This window comes from Euprymna scolopes, chromosome 9, assembly GCF_053919585.1.
Source record: "Euprymna scolopes isolate OS-2025 chromosome 9, ASM5391958v1, whole genome shotgun sequence".
Lineage (NCBI taxonomy): Eukaryota > Metazoa > Mollusca > Cephalopoda > Sepiida > Sepiolidae > Euprymna > Euprymna scolopes.
The window spans coordinates 140,268,930-140,284,350 of NC_136490.1; the positions used below are offsets into that span (position 1 = coordinate 140,268,930).

General features: G+C 35.9%; 1 protein-coding gene across 5 annotated transcripts in view; it reads left to right on the top strand.

Moving 5' to 3' along the window:
* Window positions 1–15,421, top strand: part of LOC145284877 (kazrin-like) — a 519,312-nt gene that overhangs the window by 376,433 nt on the left and 127,458 nt on the right. For all 5 annotated transcript variants that reach the window (XM_080133902.1, XM_080133904.1, XM_080133903.1 and 2 more), the window contains one exon: window positions 14,562–14,639. In XM_080133902.1, coding sequence (XP_079990028.1) covers window positions 14,562–14,639 — 78 coding nt within the window. The remainder of the gene's footprint in view (window positions 1–14,561; window positions 14,640–15,421) is intronic.

Consider the following 15,421-nt stretch of genomic DNA (forward strand, 5'->3'; position numbering starts at 1 on the left):
TATAGGGTAAGTTAGGATCTTCCCTGGAGATGTCCCTCCCACATGGAAAGCTATCTTTAATATAGGCACATATTCCATGTCCATGGCGATCTTGGGGGTCAGATTTAGAAGTTAAGTTAGAGTATCCTGAAATTGCAAACTCATCTAGGGAAATAGCCTGTCCAATGCCAGTTTCACTTAAAAATAAAAGGTCTGGTTTAGTCTCCTGTAATTGGGTTTCAACCTCTGGAAGGTTAGAACGAAGACCCCTGATGTTGGAGAAGGAGACATGGTAGTAGGGGTCTACGTTGGAAGTTGGGGAACCGGGTTTAATCGTGTATTTTTTCTTGAAACTTGTCATGATGAAATTTTGGAATTTGTGGACTAGGTCGACAGATTTACTTAGAGCAGGACAGAGAGGGGAAATTAAGAGAGAAAAAGAAACGAAGAATTTTTTATTTTTTTTTATTTGTAGTTAATGATAAGGTAAAGCCGTAACAATTACCCACTAGTATGGCATCGAGAGGCCCCACCAGAAGCTACTGCATGGTCCAGAATCCATTCACCAAATGGCAATACAGCAGCCCCAGTACTTTGCACCTGCTGATAGGACAGCCTCCTTAGTGGTTAATCCAAGGTTCGGGTCCCTGACTATCAGGCGGATAACGTCAGCCCAGACAAAACGTTTACCTCCAGCACCCTTACTAGTGACATGGCTACAAGGATAGACATAGAAACAGAAAATTTCCGCCATCTCAGCCAACTGTTCGCAAAAAATACTGCCAACCTAGAAAACAGCTTTTTCTTCTCCCTTTGTCCGAAAAATCACTCATTTAAAAAAATGAGGACTGAGGGACAAATAAGAAGAAGCGAGAGTAACAGGAGCTGCCGATAACGCATCCACAATGCGTTTTCTACTCTCCATTAAAAAAAAAAAAAAAAAAAAAAAAAACTATTAAGTATTGTACTTAATAAAAGTCCAACAGACGTGTTTAAGGGAAAGTATGGTGATAGATTCCCCTCACACGAACTAAAAATGAGTATAATTCGTAATTTTTGCTATCAACTCGGTGGATAAATAAACATATGTACGAGGAAAAAAAAAAAAAAAAAAAAAAAGGCTAGCATTTAATAAAACAGAAATACACAAATTAAATACTGAAATAAAATGGAGTTGTTAATATTTTAAATCTAAAATAAAAAGCATGATTGAAATCACTTATCTCAACAAAAACAATTCCGTCTCCAAATTGCAAACTGTGTTGAAAGAACTTCAGTTAGTAGCGTTCAAAACATTTTTTTTTTTAAATTAGCCGTTAATAGAAAATCGTGATTTTATTCTGAACTTAAGCTAGTAACGTTTTAAGAAGCTTACGATATAAAAGAAAAGGCTGATGGGGGGGGGGGTTCTTCCGAAAGTAAGTTGGTGCCGTTAGAAGTAATTTCGAGATAAGATGGAAGCCGGTATTGGACTAGAAAAAAAGCTAGCATTTAATAAAACAGAAATACACAAATTAAATACTGAAATAAAATGGAGTTGTTAATATTTTAAATCTAAAATAAAAAGCATGATTGAAATCACTTATCTCAACAAAAACAATTCCGTCTCCAAATTGCAAACTGTGTTGAAAGAACTTCAGTTAGTAGCGTTCAAAACATTTTTTTTTTTTAAATTAGCCGTTAATAGAAAATCGTGATTTTATTCTGAACTTAAGCTAGTAACGTTCTAAGAAGCTTACGATATAAAAGAAAAGGCTGATGGGGGGGGGGTTCTTCCGAAAGTAAGTTGGTGCCGTTAGAAGTAATTTCGAGATAAGATGGAAGCCGGTATTGGACTAGAAAAAAAGCTACCATTTAATAAAACAGAAATACACAAATTAAATACTGAAATAAAATGGAGTTGTTAATATTTTAAATCTAAAATAAAAAGCATGATTGAAATCACTTATCTCAACAAAAACAATTCCGTCTCCAAATTGCAAACTGTGTTGAAAGAACTTCAGTTAGTAGCGTTCAAAACATTTTTTTTTAAAATTAGCCGTTAATAGAAAATCGTGATTTTATTCTGAACTTAAGCTAGTAACGTTCTAAGAAGCTTACGATATAAAAGAAAAGGCTGATGGGGGGGTTCTTCCGAAAGTAAGTTAGTGCCGTTAGAAGTAATTTCGAGATAAGATGGAAGCCGGTATTGGACTAGAAAAAAAGCTACCATTTAATAAAACAGAAATACACAAATTAAATACTGAAATAAAATGGAGTTGTTAATATTTTAAATCTAAAATAAAAAGCATGATTGAAATCACTTATCTCAACAAAAACAATTCCGTCTCCAAATTGCAAACTGTGTTGAAAGAACTTCAGTTAGTAGCGTTCAAAACATTTTTTTTTTTAAATTAGCCGTTAATAGAAAATCGTGATTTTATTCTGAACTTAAGCTAGTAACGTTTTAAGAAGCTTACGATATAAAAGAAAAGGCTGATGGGGGTGGGGTTCTTCCGAAAGTAAGTTGGTGCCGTTAGAAGTAATTTCGAGATAAGATGGAAGCCGGTATTGGACTAGAAAAAAAGCTAGCATTTAATAAAACAGAAATACACAAATTAAATACTGAAATAAAATGGAGTTGTTAATATTTTAAATCTAAAATAAAAAGCATGATTGAAATCACTTATCTCAACAAAAACAATTCCGTCTCCAAATTGCAAAGTAGTTGAGGGGCAAAAATCAGAAGCTCACAGTATTAATGCCGGTGTCCCTCAGGGATCCATCCTGGGCCCAACTCTTTTCCTGGTCTACATTAATGATCTTCCAAATCATATCCTTACATCATTTGTAGACATTTATGCTGACGACACTACCATTTATGGTACCACATCTAAGACAGTAAAGGACCAAGTTCTCTCCAATTCTCTCTCCTCTGATCTTGAGCACGTAGTACAATGGGGAAAGGAGTGGCTGGTTACTTTTAATGCATCTAAAACCAAGCTTCTCTCATTACATCATCAACATTCTAATCCACATTTGTCATCAATTGAAATGAATGGCTCTCGTCTTCAGGAGGCCTCAAGTTTTGACAAGCTTCTGGGCTTGACCATTACTCCTGATCTTAAATGGAACACGTATATCAAATCTGTTGCCAAGGCCACTGGAAAAATGGTGGGATCTTTCTATCGATCCAGTAGATATCTCACTGCTGATGCTATTCTCTACCTATATAAGAGCCAGGTACGTCCAAGGATGGAACACTGTTGCCACATCTGGGCAGGAGCTGCTAAAAAGGACTTGTCCTGCCTTGATAGAGTTCAAAATAGACTTCGTAGCCTCGTAGGAGATGTCCTGTTCTCCTCCTTGCAACCTCTATCTCACAGAAGAGATGTTGCGAGTTTGTCTCTGATGTATCGTTATTTTCATGGAAAGTGTTCAACTGAGCTTCAATCTTTGATCCCCCCTCGCCAAACTTTCACAAGAAACACTCGTCTAGCTGTAAACACTATCAATAATTTCCCCCACTCTTTATCTGTACCTAAACCTAAACGTAGATTCCATGAACAAAGCTTCTTTCTTAGAACTGCACGCCTGTGGAATTGTCTTCCGTTTTCCTGCTTTCCGGCTGACTACAATATGGTTGTGTTCAAGTCTAAAGTAAATAAGTTCTTGATGAGCCGTTCCATATAAGTTATTAAATTTACCAAATTTTCATTACTAATGATTACTATATTGACCAATTTCTACTGTACACTCTTTAACCCTTATCCTTGAGTGGCCTCTGGGCCTTGATAATGTGGTGATGCCTTTGTAAAAAAAAAAAAAAAAAAAAAAAACAGTCATGAATCGCAGTTTTTATTTCCTTCCTACTGCAGGAAGATGTGATACAGGATTGGAAGGTGAGGAGTCAAGCCAGTGCCCCCAAAGGAGGAGCACTCTGACCTATTAAAAATTGTCTGAGCAACTCCGTCGATATTCCCGGTCAGGGCGCTTCAGCAATAAACTTACTCTATCTGAAAAATGGGAGGCAAGGCTTGGGAGGGTGGACCTCATAAGACTACCCAGAACGAATGCCTCAGTTTAACACATAAAAGGTCAATGAAATGACCCAGTTTGTGATTTACTGATTGTCAAGATTGATACCTCAACCAGCATGTGTCTGCGATCTTGAAGGAGTCACCCCTTATCAAGGCCCAGAGGCCATTCATGGATAAGTGTTAATGAGTATATGGTAGTCAATCGGGCAATATTGTAGTAATCGTTAGTAGTGGAAATTTGGTAAATTGGATTACATAAACGGACGGCTCATCAAGAACTTGTTTGACCATATTGTAGTCAGCAAATAGAAGAGTTCCACAGGCGTGCTGTTCTTAGAAAGAAGCTTTGATCATGGAATCTATGTTTAGGTTTAGGCACTGATAAAGAGTGGGGGAAATTATTGATAGTGGTTTCAGCTAGACTAGCGTTTTTTGTGAAAGTTTGGCAAGCGGGGACTATAGATTAGATCTCAGATGAACACTTGCCATGAAAATAATGATAAAACAGAGACAGGTTCACGTTTCTTCTGTGAGAAAGAGGTTGCCTCATACTACAATGATATTTAGTGAATGTCTTCTTAGACGTGTTTCTGAAGGTAGATGACCCCCCCCCCGAGTTTTATTTGTGAGGTTGTCTCAAAGATAATCTCTATAAAAATAATCCTCTCACTATTTCTAAACTAAAGTGGACCATTACAGCCAAACCGAATGTACACATATTCAATGCAATGGCAGAATCCTTAGAAAACAACCTTCATTTGGTAGTGGAATGGGGCCATAAGTGGATTATCATCATCATGTATGAATTCAAAGATTCTATTATTGGTATTAGTTTCGTCAATATTTTTATAGTCAGAATTCTTTCTAGAAAGATATCGGGTAATTACGAGAGGGACCATGAGAAGAATGCCAACATCCTAAGTGAAAGTGATTTTTGTGGAACAAGCTGGATTTGAACTTGGAACACTCAGGTCGTTAACCACTTGACCACCGTCACTTCCCCGTGATTGGATGAAAGCATTTAATGCTACTAAGACTAATCTTCTTTCCTTTAACAACTAAAAAAACATTCTTAACTATGAATTGTCAGAGCAAATAATACCCACCCTGAGAGCAGATCTTTTAAAATCCTTGAATTAACATTCACAGGCAACATGAATTGGAAAAAAGTACATTGAGCACATTGCCAAGGCTGCTGCAAAGAAAGCAGGTTCCCTCTACAGTGCTAAAAAAATTATTTGCACCAGAGAATATCCTATATTTTTAAAAGACGCCATTTCTCCATGCCCAGAGTATTGTCACATCAGGACTGGTGCATCTACCATGAAGGTCCACATCAGAGTTTCCACTCTAATAAGTCCCACATTGTCAGCCAAGCTCCAACCTCTGTCGCCAATCTGTTACAAATCCATCTTTCACAACCTTTGTTTTTTTAAAATAGAAAAATAAATCTCTTTGTACCCAATAATCATAAAATTGTCAATTACCCATCAATGATAAATTTAGGAGGTGGAAAGTTTATGATTCTGAATGTCTACAGATGAGGCAATCATCAACGTGCTCTCCCCCCCCTCCCCCCCGCATATCACTGAACAGCACTAAAACAAAGATGTTGGACATTTTCATGGAATTTTTTTTTTTTAAGCAAATATTTTGTACAAAAAAACAGTTCAAGATTTGAGTAATAAATATAAAACTATTTATCAGCCAATCAAAGACTGGAAAAATATACACTCCTCTTATGGTCAAGAAAAAGATGTTTGGAGCCGATCAACTTCGTATTATTTGAATTCATCGAACTACTGTTCTCATCTTGGTTGGTTGTTTTTGTTTTACGGCATGTCAACCTTTTTCAGGTTATTTAATGCCGAATCTAGTTATTTTGAGGAACGATTTTTAATGGAGTATATATTTTTTTTTAAGTCAGATTCTATTTAACCCATAGTTGGGAACCCTAACAGATACTACCACTCCGGGTCAGAGTGGACCTGGGAGCAATGGCAATTAAAGGGTGGCTCCAGACTCCCCAAAGCCTGCAAGGTGGGGCTTCACCATCGGATATAGTTTTAGGTCATATCCAGGACCGTTGTATATGTGTTCTCATCTTGGGTATCATTTTTACATTTTGGTTGATTTAACCTCCGACCTTCTTCAGGTGTATTTTTTTTAACTTGGTAATTTGGACAAAAACATTCCTGAGTTCAACAAGATACACCTGGAGATGGTCAGAGGTAACATTGACCGAAACATTGTGAAGATAACGCTCAAGTTGGGAACAGTAGTCCAATGAATCCAAATAATACAAATAACCAATCTGAATCTAAAAAAATTCAGAAACACCAATCAAATTCATATATAACAAATGCAGCAGTTTGAAAATCAGTTTAGTTAACTCATTGCCTGAATAAGCAGTCAACCAGTTGTTATTGCAACCATCAGTTCTGCTCAACTGCTACTTTTTCATACAGTGAAGTAACAAACGCATGCACACAATGAAAATTACTACTACAAAATTTTCAGACACAAGTCTTATCTTTCGTTGTCTTGCCACAAGTTAACTTTCTTGGATTATTTCAAAGTTTTAAATTTGTAAAAAAAATTGTATATATTTTTGTATGGATTATTTTTGTTGTTTGTTTGATTATTGTACGTTCCTTTACAACAGTGTTGTGCCCAGGAGATTGAACGCTGGTGGTGAGGTTTCTTTCAAGCTTAGTTTGTCTTGAAGTCATTCTACCTTAGTATCCATTTTTTATTATGATTATATCAAATGGCTTTATGCCTTATCTGGAGCTGTAACATATTCAATAAGAAAATAAAGCGTTCTTTATATAAACATGTGGGGTGTTTATACATGCTTATCTTTACCGTATTTTTCACTTCTTCTTATGAAGGAAGTAATATGAGGAGACGTTCGCTGATTGTTTTCATAAATGGTTTTCTTTAGAGAGAATGGATTTAGGAGAGAGGAACTAATGTTATTTAGTTAATTGTTTAACTTTTAACTTTCTTTCTAACTTATTGAAATAAGTGATGCACACTGACAGACTTGAGGTAACATTCCACTTAGATTTTTCTACGTTATTGGTCATGTCTTGTTTTATATGGCTTCTACAGAGAGACTGATCTGAAATCTTAGTTTCTGCTGCACTCAAAACGTGACGTCATTTTTCATCTCTCTCTGTTTTGTCTACAGTGATTTACCTTTACTCCCTGTCTACATTTTATATCACACATCTTTCATTTAACTCTGGAAACGATTCTACTTTACAGATCTGGGTTATCATACACTCAGTGGGACCCTTGTCAAAATTTACACTAGCTACATTAATCGCCATGGACATAGGGTTCCTGATATGTAACAGAGCAACTTTCATATGAAAAATACTGTCACAGATCTTGAACATTTGGATTACTTAGCAAATATAATGAGGATTAATCCTAATCTCCAGGAAAAGAGATTAATATTTTTCTACACCAATAATTCTTTATGGAAGAAGGGAATAATTTTAACTCCTGGCATAAAGGTCTACTCCACAAGATCTCTAGCTACGATAAAGCTGGAAATGTCTTCTCAATTATTAAATCATTTCTCCTGATAGGTTAATAAAAGTAATGGTTTATGGGCAGAAATCAGAAGCTCACAGCATTAATGCTAGAGTCCCTCAGGGGTTCATTCTTCCTTATCTGCATCAATCATCTTCTAAATCACATCCTAAGATCATTTGTAGACATTTATGCTGATGATACTACCATCTATGGCAACACTTCAAAGGCTGTAAATGACTAAGATCTCTTTGATTCTCTATCCTCTGATCTTGAGCAAGTGGTACAATGGGGAAAAGGATGGCTGGTTAATTTTAATGCATCTAAAACCAAGATTCTATTTTTACATCATCGATGCTCTGAACCCCGTCTGGCATTAATGGCTCTCATCTTGAAGAGGCTCCATGTTTTAACAAACTTTTGAGTCTGACCGTTACTCCTGATCTGAAATGGAACACATACATCAAATCCGTTGCCAAGATTGCTGGAAAAATGGTGGGATCCTTCCATCAATCCAGTAGATATCTCACTGCAGATGCAATTCTCTACCTGTATAAGAGCCTAGTATGGAGTACTGTAGCACATCTGGGCTGGAGCTGCTAGAAGCACTTTATCCTGCCTTGACAGAGTTCAAAATAGACTTCGTAGCCTAATAGGGATGTCCTTTTCTCTTCGCTGCAACCTCTTTCTCACGGGAGAGATGTTGCAAGCCTGTCTCTACGCTATCGTTATTTTCATGGCGAGTGCTCATCGGAGCTCTAATCTATAGTCCCACTTTTGCCAAACGTTCACAAAAAACACTAGTCTAGCTGAACCCACTATCAATAATTTCCCCCATTCTTTATCTGTGCCTAAACCTAATGTCTTCTTTTTAGAACTGCATGTTTGTGAAACTCTCTTCTGTTTCCCTGCTTTGAAGCTGACTACAATATGGTCGTCTTCAAGTCCAATGTAAACAAGTTCTTGATGAGCCGTCCTCTTAAGTAATCCTATTTACCAAATTTTCACTACTAACGATTGCTACAATATTGTCCTATTGACTACCATACACTCATTAACCCTTATCCTGGAGAGGTCTCCAGGCCTTGATAAGTAGCGACTCGTTTGTAAAAACAGTAGAAAAAAAGTCTAAATCAATGGTTACCAACCACCGTGCCACCTTAAAATAATTATTAGTGTGCCGCAGAGAGGTTAAAGGCTGAAGTTACAAGTTGTTATTCGTGAAAAAAGTTTTTATATTGTTATAATCGGAATTTTTTGTATTGATAAATACATGAACTGATAAATACATGAACTGATAAATACATGAATTGATAAATACATGAACTGATAAATACATGAATTGATAAATACTAACTCACACATTATTACTTATGTGACATTGATGCTTGAACAGCAAAAAAAGAGAACAATAAAATTTTTATATAAATCGTTTGTTTAAATTGTCTCTCCATAGTGTGTTGTGTGCAGCCAAATGTCTAATGAATCCAATGGTTCCAAGTTAGATGAAAAGACAACTTACTGCTAATCCTAACTTAATCATCAAGTTAAACTTTTTTTATTCTATTGCAAAAGAGGCTTCAAGTAGAAAATAGTGTTTTTTTGTTTTGTTTTGTTTTTTTTGTTTTTTTTTTTTTGGTTTTTTTTTAATGATAGGTGTGTCGTGAGAACTCAGTAGGGTGCCTCTGTTTAAGAAAAGTTTGGGAACTACTGGCCTAATAAGATGAGTGCCTGGAGTGGGGAGGGGTGTGTAATTTAAAAATTATGTATTAAGAGTATGAATATATAATTACGTAAGTTTGGCCAATTTGAAAATGTTGCAAGCTTTTGGGAACCCCTTAATGTTAGGAACATTTTGAAAAATAGATAAATGATTTAATAACTAGTTGAAGTACCCATCCAAAGATGGATACTTTATACTGAGACTAGTGTTTTTTTTGTTGTTTTTTCTTTTTTTGTTTTTTGTTTTTTTGTTTGTGTTTTTAACCGTTTTTCACCTTTAACAAGGCATATTACCACTAGGAATGTAAGGAGATACTATTTGGTATCGTGTCTAACAGTGAACTGTGTGGAGTTGGACAACAAGATATCTCTGTTTATATTACATTTAAACTTTTGCAAGTTAATACAGTCAGAGAAGCAGGAAACGGGAAGGGAATTCCAAAGTCTAGCAGTCCAAGGGAAGAAGCTATTAAAGTAGAAGGCTTGTCGGCATCTAGGGATCTCAATAGTAAAGGGGTGGGGGTTAATCGGAATAGTTATTGAAAAAAATTGAGGCTGGTCTCCAATTCCCAAAATGATTCTTTTAATTTTTTTTTTTTTTTTAACCCTGATTTTCCATTGCTGGTTAAACTTAAGGACATGCACTGTATGGAGAGAAATGATATGAGACTAATACAACGAATGTGTAATGCAAGTTTTAAAGACAAGCTTAGATCTGATGACCTCAGAGGAAAATTAAATCTGGAATGTAAAGAGAAATGTGTGCATAACATGAGGCTTTGTTGTTGTTATTATTATAACAGAACACAATATGGGCCTATTTTTTTTGGCACGTGGGAAAATATTAGCAGGAGCCATAGTATAACTGGCGTGCAAAGACATTAGCAGCAGTAGCCAAAAAACACATATGCAAATTAGGAAGTCTGCGCAGGCTTGCATGGCAAGAAAGAGCAAAAAGAACAGCACATTGTCTAGGAGAAGCAAAGTGTCTGCTGAGAAAGATGGACATTAAAGTCGAAGGCAAGAAATGGCTGGCTATAACTAGTGTGAGATCGGGCGAAAGAAAGAGATGCACGTGTGGACTCATGGTGGTAGCGAAAGACATCTCGGCTGGTGTCAAGAATGCAGGGTTTTGTTGGCAGACAAAATAAACAGAAAACAAGAAGCAGGCATTGTTTGGAAAGTTATAATAATAAATGCCTTTTACTGAAACAGAAGAAAAAAGCAGTCAAATTTATTTGTTTTTGTTTGTTGATTTGCGACTGTACCCATATTGCAGTATGGTCACATTGAAAGAATGGATTAAAATGGCTGGGTTAGTAGGTGTGTAGTGGGCGAAGTCACTACTTTGTAGAGGATAATGGAAAAAGGTTGCTTGATCCTAAGAATGAATACACAAAATTGCCGAAATTACATAATACAATCGATATACATTTAACTACAGTAAATGTTACATAAGTAGTGAGAAAACAGTGCAATATTGTACAAGGTATAAAGAGTATTTGCATGAGTCTTTTGCGTGTGTGCAATACAGGAGCATTGTGGTCACACGTCTGCATGGTGTGATGTCCGAGGAAAAAGAGAGAGAAAGTGAAATGGAGGTAAGGTGTTAATGCCGCCTTGCAGCAAAGAATGATATTGTCGGAATTAAAGGGCGATAATTATGTTTACCTTAATGTCACAGGTTTTCTGTTTGTGTGTTCACTATGTGGAAAGGCAATTCCCACAGTATTCCCCTCCAGATAGCTGGAAGCTAAAGAAAATAAAATTGAATAGCCATGCAGATGTGTATGTTCAATGTGTATACAGAACGAAAAGGAAATTTATTAAGAAAAGTCAAAGTTTGCATATTTGCAAGGAAATACTACATGACGACCACTTCGAGTCATATGGGTCACAGATGCAGGTACAAAGTCAGAGTCTGGAAGATGTTAGTCAGGTTCATTACGTGGTGTGCGAGAAGCAAGCATAATGACCGTGTTTGAATCTGGTGTGACGATCAGATCAGGGTTGGGTACGATGATAGGTTCCGAATCTGAAATGCTGGTAGAAAGAAGTGTTGTGTCGTAAAAGTTTTCCAAGAAGATGGGTTTATTGCGATTGAGTCACATCTGCTGTTGTAATTGATGAAAAAATACTTGTCAGAGAATTCTAACACATAAGGTCCATCGTAAAGTGGTTGTAGAGTTTTGCATATCGAGTTGATATGGATGAAGATGTACTTACATGTTTGAAGGTCAGGTGGGTAGTACGGCTTGGAAGTTACAGAACGTGGTGGAGTGTATAGGACGTGTGACATAGCAAGTTTCAGATAGTCTGCGTAACCAGAAGGGTAGCGTGCTCTCGATTCATCAGCCATAACTGGGTAGGAGTCTTAAGTAATTCAAAATTGTATTTTGAGTGTTGCCCACGGGGTAGGGGACAAATTACTTAGTAAAATTCAGTTTTAACTTACACTCTTCGGATGAAAAGATTGCAAAGTTCGACAAGATACATATGAAGGAAGTTGGAAGTTACATCGACTGAAACGTTGTAAAAATAACACTCAAGATAAGAATAGTAGTCTGAAAAATCCAAATAATGTGAAGATTGAGAAAGTGTATTTATAGTTGTGTGCTCAACAGCCATGAAGGTAAAGATATTTAGCAATTTCAAAAGCAATTGAATTCAGTTATCATAAACAAATAATGTCAGGATTGAATAATCATTAGTATTATTGGACTCTTCATAAAATTGTATCATATAAAAGTAGAATAATATTGTTACAGGTCTGTTTATAAATATGCAGCAATCCTTATGGGTCTATCTTGATAAATACCTAGCCATCTCTACGGGTCTGTGTTTATAAAACCCTAGGCATCCCTACGGGTTTATTTTTATAAATACCTAACCATCCCTACGGGTTTATTTTTATAAATACCTAACCATCCCTACGGGTTTATTTTTATAAATACCTAACCATCCCTACGGGTTTATTTTTATAAATACCTAACCATCCCTACGGGTTTATTTTTATAAATACCTAACCATCCTTACAGGTCTATGTTTATAAATACCTTTCCATCCTTACAGTTTATAAATATATAGTCACCCCTGCAGATTTATTCTTATAAATGCAAGCCACTTCATATGGGTCTCCGTTTATAAATACCTAGGCATCTGTACAGGTCTATGTTTATAAATACCGAGCTATTTTTTCATTGAAAACATTGGCCAGTATTTATGCAAAAAAAAAATATCAAGAGAAACTTTCGGTGGGCACCTTTCTGTGTTTTCTGTAAGATGATTCCGATGATAGGATTGTACTTATTCTACCTAAATACCAAATTTTACTCACAAAAAGTTGTTTGATCTTGGTATAGGTCTTTGTTTTTAATTACATCCTGGTAGAACAGACAGACAGAAAGGGATTCTACAACTTCAGTCTAAATTAATCGTTCTGGTTGTTTTTCTTTTTCTTGTGTAATTTGTTAAGTCCATGATGCCAATTAAACATCGTCTAATCATAAATGAACACATATTTTTGGCACTAATTACTTAATGAGTAGTTTTGAAATGTGACCTACATTTCCAATCTTGCTTGAGAGTCTGTTACCAAATGTACAAAGATCTTAATACGAGTACGGATAGACTCTTGGCTCTGTTGGTGTAACCTTACTACAAGGTGATCAAGAAGTTCAGATTTATGTCAACATCGTATAAGGGTCGTTCCAAAAGTAACGCCTCCTATTTTTTTTTTTTTTTTTAACTCAAAATGTTAGTTACAAAGATGAGAGCAGTACTATTAAAATGAGCAACATTTTTGTGTTCCACAAATAATTTTTCTACATAGTCACCACCATTCTCAATGCACTTTTGCCAGCAACAAACGATGGCTGCGCACGTGCATTCGGGGCATGCTTTGTCAGAGGCAAGTCATTCTAAAAGTAAAGCCTCTGTTTTTTTTTACTCGAAAAGTTTAAGAGTTACAAAAACTGGAGAAGTACCATTAAAACGAGCAACCTTTTTGTACTCCAGAATTTATTTTTCTACATAGTTACTACCATTTGTAATGCTTTTTTGCCAGAAATTTAATGCCACATCTCTGCTTCTGAAGCACATCCATGACAGGTGTTGCTTCCTTAGAATCTCGCACTGTCACTATCTGCAACAGAGAAATAAAACTTTTAGGTCATGAATGCATAAATTCAGTCATCATAACAAAACAAGTTGCAATCCCTCTGATCCATTCAGGTGGAATAAAAGATAAGGAGCATTACTTTTGGAACACACCTCGTATATTTACACATTCATTATACTATATATTAGTGTTTTTGTTTTATTTATTTATTTTTTTTTACAAAGGAGTCACCATCTATCAAGGCCTGGAGGCCACTCAAGAAGAAGAGTTAATGTGTACAGTAGTCAATGGAAAAGTGTCATATTAATCATTAGTAGTGGAACTTTGGTAAATTGGATTACTTAAGGGGATTGCTCGTCAAGGAGCTGTTCATGTTGGACTTGAAGACGACTACATTGTAGTTAGTTGGAAAGCAGGAAAATGGAACAGTTTTACAGGCATGCAGTTCTAAGAAAGAAGTTTTGTTCTTTGAATTTACATTTAGGTTTAGGCACAGATAAAGAATGGGGGAAATTATTGAAAGTGGTTTCAGCTAGACGAGTGTCTTTTGTGAAAGTCAGGTCAGAGAGGACTATAGATTGGAGCTCAGACGAGCACTTGCCATGAAAATAACGATAAAGTAGAGACAGGCTCACAACATCTCATATGTGGGGAAAAAGGTTACAGGGAAGAGAAAAGAGCATTCCCCACTAGACTACTAGTCACTTTTAGACATGATAAACGCCTCCTATCACTCTTGGGATTTGTCCACAACTGGCCAACTAGTAGATGGTCTGCAACAAAAAAGAAAACAGATTTTCATGAAATGGAAATGGAATCATGTCGCCTTTTCTAATGCAACAATTTTATCATTCAACTTCATATAGACATGCCGTTTTATATAGAGATATAAGAAAATGGATCTATGTTGCAATACTTTTGCCATTATAATACTGGGTATGATCACAGATTTGGACGATTATATTTATAGCCAGCGGTGATAAAAACGAATTAATTACGTACCAGAATCGCTGTAAAAAATGGACTGAATCTTTAAAATTTTCCGTCATAGCTTTTTGTCTTACGTAATTTTTTTTTTTTTCGTCTTTATGAAAGTTATATCTTTTGGCATCCCTTTTTCTATTACAGGAATGTCTCTCTACTCAAAGTTTAATTGTTTTTCTTTATTGTTTCAGGCATTCCTGGAAATTTGGTCTTTGGAGCTCTTTGTTACAGAGAACTTGCAGCCGGAGAATTGGTTAAGAATGATCAATGTAAGTAAACATATGTGTCATCATTTTTTTTTTTGCCTTTTTTTTTCCATGAAAGACGGTAACAAATGTTTCACACTACCATGTTTTTATTGTCATCGAAGTCAAGGAACTCGTTCATTTTTCAATCGAATCAATTGATTGCCTACTCTAGTTGGGGATCTATCCCGGTGTACCAAGAGAAGCTTCACATGCGTTCCCACAGTGACTTAGTTCATAGTACATTGTAGTGTACATTGCACTGTAGAGAACCTATTGTTGATTTTATAAAATTATTTTTTATATATAACGTCTTGAATTAAAGTTTAAAATGCAAAAGTCAAGTATCATGGTTCAATTGTGCTCTAAGCAGAAACATTCATTTTAAACGTGCACATATATCAAAGAACCTACTGTTGATTTTATATACTGGTCCGTTTTGCTTGTGTGGTGATAAAACTTCTCAAATGCACTTATGATGTTAGGCTGTGTAAGGTGTTAACTTTGGTCAAAAGCACCTGTTCCTTCTTTCATCGGATTTTTTTCGATTATTGATACTTATCGAAAACATTCCATTACAAACCTATCTAAGAAAACTAGATTTGTGTGAAATTTCATAAAAATCAGCCCAGCCATTGCAGAGTCTATAGGGAACACACAAACACACACACAAAGTTCATTTTATATAATAGTAAAGATTTAAACCGAAACTTTAATTTAAATTTAAGCAGAAACTCTCTATAAAGTGCAAAACTAACAAGATACTGACGTGTTGTCATCTTAGATCACTACTCCAGTATTGTGTA